This window comes from Apis laboriosa, unplaced genomic scaffold (assembly GCF_014066325.1).
Source record: "Apis laboriosa isolate Shangri-la unplaced genomic scaffold, ASM1406632v1 scaffold1321_cov151, whole genome shotgun sequence".
Taxonomy (NCBI): Eukaryota; Metazoa; Arthropoda; class Insecta; order Hymenoptera; family Apidae; genus Apis; species Apis laboriosa.
The window spans coordinates 1,816,257-1,832,146 of record NW_025221248.1 but is presented as its reverse complement, the minus strand read 5'-3'; the positions used below and the strand labels follow the sequence as shown (position 1 = coordinate 1,832,146).

The 15,890-nt window shown below is 30.6% G+C and overlaps 2 protein-coding genes across 6 annotated transcripts in view; one reads left to right on the top strand and one right to left on the bottom strand.

The window, feature by feature from the left end:
- The first annotated feature begins 136 nt into the window (after window positions 1–136).
- On the top strand, window positions 137–3,677 carry LOC122720820 (nuclear pore complex protein Nup107). The gene is made up of 7 exons (XM_043947830.1): window positions 137–747; window positions 830–1,326; window positions 1,422–1,629; window positions 1,704–2,557; window positions 2,636–2,953; window positions 3,037–3,291; window positions 3,529–3,677. The coding sequence occupies exons 1-7, from the start codon at window positions 225–227 to the stop codon at window positions 3,628–3,630; spliced, it is 2,757 nt and encodes a 918-aa protein (XP_043803765.1). The 5' UTR covers window positions 137–224; the 3' UTR covers window positions 3,631–3,677.
- A 7,184-nt stretch (window positions 3,678–10,861) lies between these two features.
- Window positions 10,862–15,890, bottom strand: part of LOC122720821 (protein Skeletor, isoforms B/C) — a 61,799-nt gene continuing 56,770 nt past the window's right edge. For 4 of the 5 annotated variants that reach the window (XM_043947833.1, XM_043947834.1, XM_043947831.1 and 1 more), the window contains exons 5-12: window positions 14,208–14,446; window positions 13,951–14,131; window positions 13,607–13,627; window positions 13,094–13,466; window positions 12,207–12,527; window positions 11,914–12,037; window positions 11,295–11,586; window positions 10,862–11,002 (exon numbers count right to left, since the gene is read on the bottom strand). In XM_043947833.1, the coding sequence (XP_043803768.1) occupies window positions 10,886–11,002; window positions 11,295–11,586; window positions 11,914–12,037; window positions 12,207–12,527; window positions 13,094–13,466; window positions 13,607–13,627; window positions 13,951–14,131; window positions 14,208–14,446 (1,668 nt within the window). In that variant the 3' untranslated portion in view covers window positions 10,862–10,885. The remainder of the gene's footprint in view (window positions 11,003–11,294; window positions 11,587–11,913; window positions 12,038–12,206; window positions 12,528–13,093; window positions 13,467–13,606; window positions 13,628–13,950; window positions 14,132–14,207; window positions 14,447–15,890) is intronic. The other variant, XM_043947835.1, reaches the window with a different exon arrangement.

The window sequence follows — 15,890 nt, the reverse complement described above, 5'->3', positions numbered from 1 at the left end:
TATAAATATTATAGAATGCATTTCTTATTCTGTTACTGAATTTTATATCATATTTATAGGGAAATTTATTATATTGAAAAAATTCCCTATTTTGTTGTTGCATCTGTAAAATTCGAAAACCGGTACAATTGTCAAGTATATTTCTCATTTATAAATATTCTTATTTTCAATAAAATAAGTAATTTTAATTAAATATTGATAGGCCTTTGAATTTTAGTTAAAAAATGGATAGTATAAATGATACCACTGAAAATTTAGAACGATCTATTCAAATGTTTAATCAAGAAAATGCTCAACGAAAGTCATTTTTGAGGTTAAGTGGAAAAAATATAACTCCAAAAAGATTATCATTGCAAAGTACCAATCATTTACGAAAAGACCAGGATGATTCTTATCAATTTAACGATATTAATAGCCCTAAAATGTTAGGCAAATTCTATCCTCATTCAAGATTAATTAAGGGCCATGATCTTTTGGATATTGACAATTCATTAACACTTACTCCTCATGAAGTTCGAGATATAATGGCTGCTTCAGAAAAAGGTGAACTTACTTTGAGAGAAATGATGGAAGATAGTAGTGCAACTGGTATAATTTTAAAATCAAAGAAACCTTTAAGAGATGTTATGTCTAAACTTTATTATGATTTCTTACACAGTGTACAGATAAATTTTTCAGAAACACAAGTATTTGATACTATTGCAGATTTTATACAGAATTGTACAGATACATTAGATATAATGAGAGGTATATAGAAAATTATGATTTATTTATTAATCTTATATTTTTATATTATATTTTTTATATAATAAAAATTTTCATCATTTAGGAATGCAGTCTAAAGTAGAAACTAATGTATCAGATGAGGAAATTTCTTTAGAGAATGAAAGGAATACATGGAGGCTTATTTATTGTTTATATCAAAATAGAATAAATAGTCTCAATTTTCCTACTCCAATGGAAGATGATTTAGAAGAAAGTAATACGTACATATCAGAAAAAGTTGTAATAGATAATTTATTTAAAACTGAAAGTTACATTAGAGAATATCAGTTAATAATTGACTGGTTGGAAAAGAATGCATTGGATCAAGCAGAAAAACACCCAATTACTGAACATTTCACAGATAAAACACTTCCATGGGAAAATACTGTAAGACAGTTATTAACATATGAGAGCAAAGATCAAATTCCTTTTCGTTCAACTAGGCCATTGTTATCATCTCTAGATCCAGATGCTCCAATAAGAGAATCTGGAGAAGGAAAATCTTTACATGATTTAGATAAAGAAGATGATAAAAGACTCGAAAAAAGAATGTTCATAGAAGTATGAATTTTTTTTAGTAAAAAATCAAATAGAAATGATTATATAAATAATAAGATTAAAAAAATATAATATGAATAATATATTTCATTCAATAGGTTCGTTGCGGTCGTCTTCAAAAAGCACAGGCATTAGCTGAACATTGTGGACAGCCTTGGAAAGCTGCATGTTTATTAGGATGGATACCTCATCATGATCCTAATTATCAAAATCCATTAATTGATACTAAATTGCCCATTGAAGGAAATCCTAATAGAAGCTTATGGAAATTATGTGCTTGGGAACTTTCACAAGATAAACGCGTAGGTAATAATTTTCTTATTGTATTCATTATTAAAAATAATTTATGAAAATATTTATATTTAAATTTTATCATTTAGGTGAATATTATCGTACTATTTATGCAAGTCTTTGTGGAAATCTTCAACAAATGTTACAAATAGCGACTTCTTGGCAAGATGCACTATGGGCTTACATGAAAACATTATTAGATATTAAAGTAGAAAGGGAAGTAAGAGATCTAGTAATAAAAAATTTTACAAACATGCCTGATGATTATTGGAAGAATGAGATTTCATTGAAAGATGTTTTTAAAGAACTTCATGCATCAAAAGATCCCAAAATTCGAATGGAATCAAATAAGCCTGATCATTTAATACAAAAATATTTGATATTAGATCAAATACCAAAATTGATGGAAGAAATAGATAATATGATAAATACGGGTACCTGTGATCCTCATTTTTTAAGATTCTTAGCACATTTGATATGTTTCTTTCGTCAGATTGGAAAAAATGCAAAAGATAAAATTGGAGATAAAGTTTTATTGGCATATGTTCATATATTAATCGAAATGGATGATCCAATTCTAATTGCTTTCTACACAGCTATGTTGCCACGAGAATTACAAGTTACCAATTATGCTAGTTATTTAGAAAATATTAAAGATCACGAACAGCGTAGAAAATGTTTAACTGCAGCGGAAGATGCTAATTTAAATGTAGAAGCAATTACGAAATTAGTAGTAGAAAGTATTCGCTCTAAAAACATTGATATTGATCCCATAGATTTGAAAGGCACTTTAACCGATACAGATATAGATAAAATTAATGCATTGGATTGGTTAATATTTTATCCAAGTCAACGAGAAGAAGCATTGTGGCAAACTAATGCTCTTATAAGATATTTTCTAGCAAATGAAAAAATTGATGCTGCTAGAAAAGCCTTTAATAAAGTATAAAATTAAATTATTCGTTATTTTTTATGTTATATTTTTACATTAAAAATTTATGATCGTTATTTAATTTTGCAGATTCCAGTGGATTCTATTGAAGCTATTATGGCTGAGTATCCAACAATGGAAGGCACATTAACAAATCTCACAATGACAAGTAATCTTTCGAAGAAAGCTTCTTCGACGATTCGGGAATATGTTTGTTACAAAACTTATCTCGATGCCCAAGAAGGTTTTGCAGAATGGTTCTCTCATTATCATCATGGAAAACCTGCACCATTAGAAGAATTGCCACCATATGCCACGTTTACTGAGAAAGTTGCATATGAACACAAAAAAGCACAATATAATGTAGAAATGGAAAGATGGACATCTACGATGCAACATCATACAAAGGCAAAATAAAATTTGATACAATATTAATATAAAATAAAATAAAAATTATTAAATAAAATTATTAATTTTATTTAATTTTATAGGCAGTTAAACAATTACTATTCAATGTATTATTATTTCCGGATGGTGGTTGGTTAGTTGATTCAAATAATAATAATAATGATGAACCATGTACACCAGAAGAAATATCTCGTGATCATCAAATGGAAAAATTACGTGAACTTTGTATTCCAAAAATTACACTTCTTTTACATTCTGTAATGTCTGAAATGAATGAACACGCTGAATGTATTCAATTAGCAGATATTCTTGCTTCTGAACAATATCAACTTTATAAGGTACATGTATTAATATATTCATAAAATATTATTATCAAAACATTAACGCAAATTTAAATTATTTATAATTTAATAAATAATATTCTATTGATATTTTTGTATATAACTTTTGTATTTGTTTTAATCTCTAAAATCTATTTTATAATAATATTTCTACAAGTATATATTCTATGTATTAAAGTTTTTTTTTTAAATAAAAAAGAAAATTACAATTCACATTTTAATATTTTATTTTAGGTATTCCAAAAAGGAAGATTACGTGAAGTATTCAAGAAAATCTGTGAATCTTCTCTTGTTTTAATGGACCAAAAAAAAGATCCTTGGGGATATCCAAAATGAAATATTTAATAAAATTAGATGAAAAAGATAATGTATATATATATATATATCTTTAAGTGCGCATATGTGATGTTACGTATTAAATCGAATATCGAAAAAATTTATAAAAATCTTTAACTTTTTTTATAAAACCAGTTTATTGTCAACCACAAGAAGTGAATATAAAATTTGATACAATGTTCAATAATTCATAATCATAATATATTATATACTTCATGATTACTTAGATGCTTCTTTTACTCAATTATTAATAAATGTAGCGCTGTCAAAGCTGTAGATTTAACGCGTGAAATATTGCGGAGAAACTCAAGGACAATGAAGGACAAACATTATCCTGAGATATTTTCATTGGAATAATCATTATAATTTTACGATGTTTCTCTATAGTTTAGCCACTTCCAAATCTCATATATATCGCCGGTAACTTTCGGACATGGATCTGTGTACAATAGATAAATACATACAAACATTTATTTGTAAATGGAAATTTTTTTTAAAGAATCTTCGCATCGAACGAAAAAAAAAGAACCATGGTACAGAACGATGGTATTTGTGATATATGGCATACATTGAAATCTCTAAATCTATGTTCAATGAGTGTTATTTTTTGCCGGCAATAGCAGTCTTTTCATAACATTTTTTATTGAGAGCGTTCGCCTCTCTATGTGGCTTGATGCATATATTTGTTTTTTTTTTCCTCTTTGTTTTTATAAAATAAGAAAAAGAAAATAAAAAAGGATTGACATTATAATTGAACCTTCACCTATTCGTGTATTATACTATATAGACTATATATCAAGAAAATTAACAGAAATGATTCCATATCAAAAATGAATAATCAAATTCATAATATAATGGTATGATTCAATTAGAGGATTAATTAATTGCGATTATTCGAAGCGATTCTGTAATTAATCATAAATGAATTAAAACTAAGAGGATATATCACGGAATAATTGACCAAAATAGATCTTTACTCGATGTTCATCCGAATTACTTTCGCTTAGAGTTCTTAGTTGAACTAGAACATAGAATTTTAAAATATGAATTATTGGATAGCCATTGAAAAAATTTACTATATTTAAATTCAATCGTTATTTGAATAAAATCTAAGAACCCTAGAAGTATAGATCTGATAATATAACGTTTCACAAATCTTTGAACTTATTTCAAAAAGCTACAATCCACTTACGAAATTAATCGATTAAGGTATTGTAAGGTATTGTATCAATAATTTAATTACGCAAAGTATGATTTATAGCACCACAATCAAGGAAAGAAAATTTTTTTGCAATTTCGAAAAAAAAATAATTTAAAACGATACGATATAAAGAATAGTATTGTAGCTTCGTGAAACAAGTATTCTGAGCATTTATATTCTTATAATACCTATTTCTCTATCGATACATAAATTTTGTAGTGCAGTATAAATTTCATCATAAAATTTTTGTTCAAAAATAGATAAAAAGAAGAGGAAAAGAAAGGATGACATGTGCAACATTATACACATATATGGCTTAAAATGCACTATACTGCATCGACATCGAAATTCAAATTCGTATACAACTTTGTATGCAGTTAGTAAGTTTATACTCTGGACCAGAGCGATTTATTTTCGCATTCAAGATGATCATAAACATTAGACACGTGCGTATTTTAAAGATTGATAAATGGAATCAATGATTATGTAAGTAGCATTTTAACTTTAGTTAAAATTAGGCTGCTATATTTAGCCTAATATTTAAATTATTTTAATACTTTCATTTTCTTTTTCTTCCTTTTTTTTTTTTTTTTNTTTTTTTTTTTTTTTTCTTTTTTTTTTAGTAACACAAGACACGATGAAATTATTAAAAAATTTGATTTGTTATGAAACCATTTTCGCACGTGTTTCGTAAAAACACGAAGGATCTTGATAATTGAATCGACTTTACAGTAATACGAGTACACGATTAATAGAGTTACTTTGTTGATTAGTCTAATCTAACACGTAAACGTTGAAAAAAACGGTTGACAATTGTTTTATCATTTTCGATAATGCTACATTATTTTTTTATTTTTTTGTTTACGCGAGAGCTTGATAAATTTGCCGAAAGATTTGGCATACTTTCCAGAATTAGGCTCGTTTTCGTTTTTTCCCTTTCTCGACATATTTCTTCAGATAGAATACAACTTGATAAATTTTACTTCTTTTTTTTTTTTTTTTCGTTTCTTCATTTAAAGTTTCACTAAGTTATTTTCTACAAGACATTCTAATTACTAATGGGTGCGTATCAGCATGTTTGAAAACGACTTATCTACGGATATTTGGATATGGATTTCATGAATTTTTTCCCTTCAACTCTTCGCACTCGTTTCCGATCATTAACAGGTTATTCTACTACTTTCGATCAAATCCAAACACGATTCTTGGAGACATTCTCTCTTAACGATAAAATATTACAACACTCGCCCAACGATGCTCTCGTCGTTCAAAAATAGATCCTTAAAATTTGTTAAACACAACTCAGGACGGTCTATCATAATAAATCAATTCTTATCATAACACTTTGTACGTTCTTTATATTGCACTCGCGAATAAAATCCTTTTCAAACTTCTGTCTTCTTAAATTCGATATTCATACAAGTGTTTTCTTGTTTCTTCTTTACACGTAAGTAGATATGTAAATCACGTGTACGTGCGACTTCGACAATCAGAGGAAGAATATTAGAATACTCAGAGAGTGCAAAGAGCCGAAGCATTGATATACCGTTTCTCCCTTTTTTTCTCTCGCTCTCTACGTTGTTTTTTAAGTGTGAAAATATATTCTACGACAAGGATAAGATTCAGAAAGATATCCAATTTTTAAAAATCTCTATAGATATATCATTGAAACAAAAAAAGATCATCGTCGTTACATACATATTGACAGTGTTATACATCCGTTTGATTAATCGACATCATTAAAATCGCTATGTTCGAATGTTGTTCCTTATTTATCTCTATCTGATTTATCGCCGCTTATACGATCAATTTCTTTATTTTTCTTTTATCATTTTCCCTTTTAACCTTTTTTTTTAAGATTAACCTTTCGAGATATTCCTCTAGAACACGGCATTTTGGACAAATCAGAGACACAAACGCCGATCTCGAGGATATTAATTTAAAGTTAATTAAGTTAATTTCTATCTAATTTTTTTATATTTAAATTCAAGAGAAAATTGTGAGAATAAATCATTAATCGAAATATTTCTTTCTTTTTTTTTTTTTTTTTCAAAAATCTTCCGAATCTTACATTAGGGATATGTTTGTAGGGATATGTGAACAAGTATCGGACAAGAAAAAACAGGTATAACAAATGTAAAAATTTGTGGAAATTATCAGCCAGGAAAGGATCATACAGGGAGGAACGTTCTTACGAATACTTAGACAATTCGTTCAAATTGAGCGCTAATAAGATAGAATCACATTCTATCGATCTCTCTTTCCCCTTCGCTTAAATTTCCTTCGAATTAATCGATCCTTGGATCCATCGACTTCCAAGAGAGGATCGACGCGTATGGAAGAAAAGTTACACGAGTTTAAAATCTTATTTTGACTACGATACGAGAGACACAAAAATTTGAAAGTGTTTAGTTACAAGGTAATCGCTAAACGATTTAAAATTCACGGGGTTTCGGGATGTCGTACATCGAAATTTGGCCATCGTTTTGATCCGATCGATGGCCGATCGATAATACGATCGTTTCTCGATCTTCGTACAATATTTATCTTCCTTTTTTTTTTGTCGTTACTTTTAAATTACACGTCGATACAGCAAAAAAGAAAGTTTTTTTTACTTAACCTCTAACCTATCGTTTGCTCCTTAATCGCTAACAACTTGAGGGATATCGCCGGGCTGCTCCGTGAATATTCTACAGGGAAGTGAAAACGAGAGACAAAGAGAGAGAAAGAGATACATACGTAAAAGTGTACATGTATACGAAAGAGACGGACAGAGGGAAAAAGAGAGGAGAGGAGAGATGAGAGATTATTAAAAAGAGAAGATCTTTACATTCCTATCTAAAACTTTCGTTTCGTTCTGTACACTCATTTGTATATATATATATATATATATATTTATATATTTATATATAACTAATAGCTTAATGTAGGCGGAACTGTACGCCATTTAATTTTTTCTTTGTACACTTACACCTCGAATAATTGATCCGTACAGATACATGTTTGTCTCCTAACAAATAACACTTGCTGTCCTGCGTTTCCTTATTGCAACCATTGTCAAATAGCCGCGTTATCGATCTAATCAACTAGCACGAACGATCGTAGTATCTAAAACGATCGTGGTTCATTGTCCAAATCGTTTCAAAATTAAGAATGGTAAAGCGTATCCATAAATATTGTCAAAGGTTTAAAGACTTTATTAAGATCTCGAAACATTCTGAAGATATCGAAATCCAAAATATATTTATTCTTCTTTTTCTTTCTTTTGTTCTAAGAAGAATCTTTTGTGAAGAATTAAATTTTTAATAAATCTCGATTCTCGAAATTCTTTCTCACAATAAACAATTGATCACTTGTTCGACTTAGACTATTGTTTTTAATTAATTAAACTAAATCTAAAATCTAAACCTGAATTCAATGATTTATAACAATTATTATTTAACTGAGTTTCGAATCAAGAATAATAAAGAAAATAAAATAAGAAAAAGTTTCGAGATTTCTCTAGTGTCTCTTGGTTTAAATTATTATTTGGATACGTTTCACCATCACCATCTCATAAAATATAGAACTCTTTAATCTCGATCAATCCTATTTTATTGTCGGAGTTACTTTTTTCATTGTCGAATAGATAATCGACCCTTATCAAGATATATCTTTATTGTCTCGAGTAAAAGGTTCAAACGCGGGACACCAAGTTTCGATGAGTCGGATTTTTTTTATTTTTTCGAAATGCTACTTTCCTCCCCGATTCGCGTGTAAACCGCTCGGAGCAGCCCTCTCGAATTTTTGATTCGGTATCATCATATTATTGTCTTCCACAGAAGTAGGAGTTTTATATCCGCTTACATTGTTACAATCCGCCTCGCTCTCTCGCTTAGAGAAGAAAAGAATGCAACACAGATAACGGGGGAATAAGGAATAGAGAAGCGAGATAGAGGAGAGAAAAATAACAAAAAAAAAAAAAAATGGCGAGGATGCGTTATTCTAAGGCATGCAGACGCGAAGAAAATTATGTGGAATCCTCTGAAGGATCGTCGTCGAGTATTGCCGGAATTATTTGGATCCAAACGTGTCGGATCGATTTCGTCTTATTGTCGCTTTGATCAATTTTACAAACGCGTGTAATACGTATCCTTAACATTGTTTTTCTTTTCTTTTCTTTTCTTTTTTTCTCACGTAAAAGCTGGGGCAACGATGTCCAATGTATTCGTCGCTTCTTTTCACGAATTATATTTGAAGAGGTATCGATCTTTCGATCGTCGTAACTCGAAAGGAGAGGGAAACGGTATAAATAATGCTAAATCTTTATCCAACTATCGATGGTTATAAATTACAAATTACGAATACAAATTGAACAACGTTGGCAGCTAAAACGATGTAAATTTTCGAATTTTGTTTCATATGTTATGCATGTAGTACCTCATGTAATGTATGTATGTTTAATATATGTATATATATATATATATATGTATGTATATATATAATGTTTATGTTAGGTATGTATGCATATGTAATTAAATACAGGCTGGTCTTCGTGCGATAAGCAATCGAAATTGCAAAGAATTTTGTTCGCTGCTAGCAATTTTGAGGACACCCTGTTACTTAGAATCTGAATATTGCATAGTTTTTACATTCATATTTTAAAAAGTGGAAGAGATATATCTTTTTTTTTTTTTTGCTACTTCGTTAATCTCTACGTTTCTAAAGTGATTATGTATTTTTCTGATTTCTTGGTTGCACGATCTCTTATTTCTTGCGCGTATCGCGCTATCGCTTCTTGATTTGTACGTCTCTTTGAATACGTGTGTTTTTTTTTTTTTCTTTTTTAAATCTTCTTCAAGTTAGATTAATCGTCTTACTCGATTTACTTTTATAAAATGGGATATTTTTTTTTTTTTTTACTTTCTTTCGCGTACTCACGACTTACGATACGTTTAAAGCGCAAGAAACCAGTTCCTAAGTATTACAGGGTATCATTTGTCCGAGTGGTTCCTAATTCGTGTAATTAGAGAAGTTTATTATCTGTACCCAAGGCACATTTTATACTTTCATTCCGTTTTAGGAAGGTCCACTCTATAGTATATGTACATATTATAGCATTGTTACACGTATAAGGGATAGTTTTGTAATTGTATCACCCTTAAGTTATATAATGTCTGACGATACCTTGTACATATTTTCTCGTTTTATTTATTTATTTTTTTTTTTTTTTATTCTTCAGCGATTCCTTCATCGTTCACTACCCTACGTATTATTGTCAAGTCGACAGCATTTATAAATGTATATCTTAAGTGCTACTCGATCTTTAATGTTACATTATACTCAACTATAGCTTTGTGCAAAATTTACATTGTACATGTACCACGGATACTTTCCCCGTTCTTTCGTTTATCACCGATATATCATCGATCATATCGATCGAGAAATTCTCTTTGATAAATTATAATTCCCTCCCATCCCATGATAAATAACACAAGTTCACGTTATTGTCAGAAATTATTTACGTTTATATATATATATACCCCGATCCCGAATTTATTATTATTATTGTCAGAAATTATTCTTCCTCTCCTTTTTCCTAAGTAGTCTCTTAAATTCTTAAACGTTAAAAATCACCTCGAATCTCGTTCTCCTCAAGTGCCGTGTTAATATGTATTTATATATATGTATATAATATATATATATATATATTTATATGTATCTGTATATATAAATATAAATATACATATATGTATATATATATATATATATATAGTATAGTATGAAATATTGAATCTGATAGATCTTAAAAATATTCTGCTAATCTTTTACGTACGATTAAACCTTACGAGCTAAATACTTTCTTACAACCTTGTATCGTGTTCAGCAGATTTTTAACAATCGCTTTTTGTTTTTTTGTTTTTTCGTTTTATCACCATCTTATTTTACGCGAATTTTATTCTTATTCGATTTCCCTTTTCTATCTTTTTCTATCTTTTGTTTCAATTTAATCCTCGCCATCTCGCATATATGTTCCCGCGTATTTCCCGCTAAACGATATTTAATAAGGTTAATTCATCTTATGAATTTTAACATACTAACGACAAACGTCGTCGTGACCATCGACAATACGGCCGTGTGTGCGCTGTTGACAACGTGTATTTTCCAGCCCAAGTTATTGTGCGTGTAACACTGTAGAAAAATAAAATTTTCATATTGAGCTATTTCTCATATTTACAGTAACACATTATAATATTATTAAATTTTCAAATCAATTCAATTATACCAAAAAATTTTAATATTAAGATAACATTATCTTCTTCATGCCAAAAGCATTTTCTTTTTCTTCATTAATTGTTATTCTTTTAATTCTTATTCTTAATTTTATTCTTCCTCGACAATATAACGAATATAAACTTTCATAAGTTATCGAATTGCACACTTTTCTTTCATTAATTTGATGTAACTATATTTTAATAAATACCTGATAATAAACTAAATCTGGAGTATCTTCGGTCACGGTCCAAACAAGTTTCGCCGGTTCACCCTTGTCACACTCGAGTCTAAGGGTTTCAAAGAAATTTTCAAAGGTCTCCATATCCGCACTCATATCCACCGTCTTGTGAACCCATTCGCAATAGCGGCCAGCCGCGGTTGGATAGGGATATCCATCCTCGTACTTTACTCCTGCGAACACTTTTTGCGCCTTTTGTTCATCCTCAGTTTTTTGACCAAATCCACCCTCTGGACTGGTGGTGATGTAAAATGGATGGTACCTAAACGAATAAAATACATTCTTGCATTCTATACAAACTAGACATTTCGCATTCCATGAATAATTTCAAAAGGAAACAATTTGTAAAATAATGGTTCAATGATATATTTGACTTTACGCGTTATATTCAATTATAATGAGAAATGAATTTAGTGGAAAATTGCAATCAAATAACGATAACAATAAACTATATGTATGAATTATACAAATCTTGTATTTATACATTGTACATTTTGTACAATGTATATGTGTTGTTATCAAATATGGAAGTGAAATTAAGAAAACAGAATATAAACTGGACTCTTGTTAGCTTGAAATTCCAACTTGCCTGGCTGGATTAGCTGGATCATTTCCACCCTCCACTATGAATATATATGTTTGTCCTCTTTCCACCGTGATTTCTGGGATGAGCAAATCGTTGATGTACCACGCGATTCCCCAAGCAGGTTGTCCTATATATTTAATTATTAAGATATTCAATCAACGATATAAAAATATATAAACAGAAGAAGATATAGAATAAGAAAGAAAGAAAAATTGTCAAATGTGTAGTGGATCAAGATCCTCGATCGAAGAACTTTTATAAGATTTATTAGGATATTAGGATAAGAGGGAAGTTACCTGTAATTCTCGTGTATCCCCTTTTCCCACCAGCAGGCCCGATCCTAGCACTGAACGTAGTTTCGTTGGTGATTACGGCTACGGGCCAGGGTTTGATGTCAGACATGTCCGGGAGATTGTAGAGGGAATTTGTACACTCGTGCACATTTCTCGACGTAAAATCAATACGGATGTCCTCGGTCGTCTTGTCGAAGCTTTGATGAGCATTGGCTTCTCCTCTCAAATTCAGAGGTCCTATTGCAGCGATCACGCTCGTTTCTGTATTTGGGATCATTTTGTCCTTCACTGGCTCGTTCGTGCTCATCGGTCTCATATAAGTAACTGAAACATTTTTCACGAATGTTAAAATATGAATGGTAAACTTTAATGTGCAATAATTTAATCTAAAATTTTGGATATCGTTATGAAAGATATTGGCGACCGATTGAGATGAAATTTGGTGTGATGTCATGGAGGTAAACAAGTAGATCTAGGAAAATTGGTGCAAAGACGGATCATAAATGGATTGGAGTTTTTGTAGAGACGTCTCACGTAAAAATTACTTTTAAAAATTATTATTTTTTCTCTTGTTGTTTATAATTAATTTATTTTAGTGCTTCATTTTTAAAAAAATTCTTGTTTAAAGTTAGAAATCAATGTATATTAAGCAGTTATAGATAAAGCAAAACAATTTTTCTTTTTAATTCATCATGTTACATAAATTTAATTTTATTTAATTGAAACAATAATTAAAAACTCGGATAATTTTAAAAATTAAATTTGATGCTTTTTCACTTACTTGGCTACTAAAAATCGACGTTACTTTTTCAATAAATCCCCAATAAATCATACGCAATATGATAAATGCTAAAAGCAGTTTATTACAAATAAATATCAAAAGTTTTTACCTGTCGTCACTCCGTTCTTTCGTTCTCCATGCACAAGAACGGCGTCGTTCTTCCCTCCAATCCTTTCGTCCGGACACACGCCCTTATTCCCATCACACTGCGCGTAATCCGACATATAATAGTCCTCGGCGATGAATTTATCGGTCCTGTTGTTGTAAGCGACCACCACCACATCGCCACCGATCATCTCTGACTTTCCCTCTCGGCCGGATAAACCGAACGCAACGTACTGGTCCTCCCTGATCCGGCCAGACACTCTGATCTGAATGTCGTCTCCTATCATCTCCCATTGGACTTGTACACGACCCTCCAACATTTCCTTGCAATTGGTCAGCTCGTGTTTGGACAGGGGCGGTGAGGGTGTACTGCTTGTCTGGAAAAAATATTACAAATTTTTGCCTTTCCCTTTTTCCTTCTTTTTTTTAATGCGGGAATCACGTTATAACTAATTAAAACTGAATGAATTGTTTCTGACACGTCGAAATCTGTTTGATAGACTCTACAGTTACTTACAGGATCGTACCACCAAGGCGGCTATCCCGATAAAAATACATTTCGTTAATGAAATGTCGTATCTAATTTGAGAAGTCATTTTTAACACTTTAACCCCTTTCCTGCCAACGACGAAATATCTCGTCGTAAGCGTCGTAAGATGCGCGTTGGACGAGATATCTCGCGTGCCTTTTCACTTTAGAACTCGGGATATCTCGTCTGTGGTAATAGATTTTTGGATAAAAGTCAATTTTAGAGAGAGAGAGAGAGAGAGATATCTCGTCCTTGGTAGCGAAAGGGTTAAGAGATGCATGAATACTACAAAATGGAATTTCGTTCGATCATGAACATCGGTTTTCAGTTACCGTAATTTTGGTCTGTCCAAGAGCAGGCGGAACATCGAGGTCCTTAGGTATCAGTACATGCCCGAAGTTGTGCTTGTATTGCACGCACCATACCGACAACCAGTCAATGTCGTGCACCGTCAAGTTGCCCGGCAAAACGATTTCGATGTCTTCCCCTTGATAGCCCTTCAATGGTGCCAAACTGTAGAGACAAAAATTTTTGCTCCATTCTCGTTAATTCTAATTCCAAAACGGTAATAGTAAAGGGTCTTACGCACCTTTTCCTCTCGTTTGGCACTTTGATACCAAACGTGGTAGGCTCTGACCCGTTCCCAACCCAGAAATACGCGTCCGGGCCGGCGCCATCGTAATGAAGATTCGGAATGTAAAAAGTTTTGCTATCTAGAATGGTGATGTTCCCGCTACGTAGACCGTGGGCTAGCCTCGAGAATTCTGGCAGCACCCTTGCCTTCGGCACTTTTAAATTTGCCGGGATGAAAACGTCACCGAAGTTCACCTACGATAAATTAAAAACACAAAGAATCCTTCAATCCTTTTTCAGGTAATTTGACTATTAAGGGAATTAAAATTAATCGAACAATGGCAAAGAATTTTCTTTCGTGGAAATTTATTTATTTTTTTTTTTTTTTTTAAGAAATTGAAATTTCTCAGAATTGGTGGTGGTAGGAATATGATGGGATACTATCAAGCTTTTGATTATATGTGAGTAAGATTTGTAATTAATGATTAAAATTTAAGTAAAATAAAGTCAAATAATAAATAATGTATTTTTTTTCATTTGAGAATCAAAAAATGTATAAATTAATAATCGTAGTTGCAAAATATTAGTGGGAATTTGAAGATATATATTATATTCTATTGTATTTTCAATAATATTATATAATATATAATCGATTATGAGAAAAGATCATAGAGTATAATATAAGATATTTGAAATTTACTAAATAATAAAGTAAATTTTAATTATTTATTCAAATAAAAAATGCCAAGAGAAAACTTGAACAAAGAAAAACTTGAAAAAATTAAAACTTATAATTGTAAAAATTAGAAAAAATTGAAATTGAAGATCCAATATTTATCATATTCATTATATTATTATGAGAATTAAAATTTATATTGATTATTATAAAACAAAATAAATTATGAAATAAAATTATGTTATTATAATTGATATTCTTATAAGCAATAATTAATTTTTTTATCAACAATTTAACGCAGTTTCATAATTTATTTTCTTCAAAAATTACATAAATTGCTTCATAATAAAAAAAATAAAAAATTCATAATTTCTTAAAGTTTGAAACACTTATATACACTATATATTATACATTTCATATGAAATTTTTTAAATTTTCTTTATTTTTTTATAATTATTCTAAAAAAATTCCTTAGATCAAAAAACAAAGAGAATATTTCTATCTTCTCCTCTATCATCTCTTTTCTTTCTCTCCTCTTTAATATTTAATCATTTTAACATAATTTTTTCCAAGTCTACGCGAGACAAAGTTTCACAGAAAAAGTGTTGAACAGATCAAACGTTCGATTTTCTCATCGAAAGCAAAAGATAGAGTTATATATATATATATACACACACACACACACACACACACACACACACATATATAAAGAGAGAGAGAAAGAGAGCAGTTTCCGGCATCGAACAGGAACCGTCTCATCAAGTTGTCTTTCAGAGGCCGCATATTTACACCCTGCCAGTCGAAAAAGTCGATCTATCATTCCTTACCCCCTGAAGTTGAAGCTGACGTACCAATAGGGGTTGGTTTGGGATCGTTTATATTCTAAGTTCCGTCAAACGTCTGAATAAGTGAGACGGGAATGAGTGTAGAAGTGGAATAACGATAGGAAGGAAAAGAGATGGGGAGCAGAAATGGGGATGTGAAGGGTGAGAAGGGGAGGCAAAAAAAAAAAAAAAAAAAAAA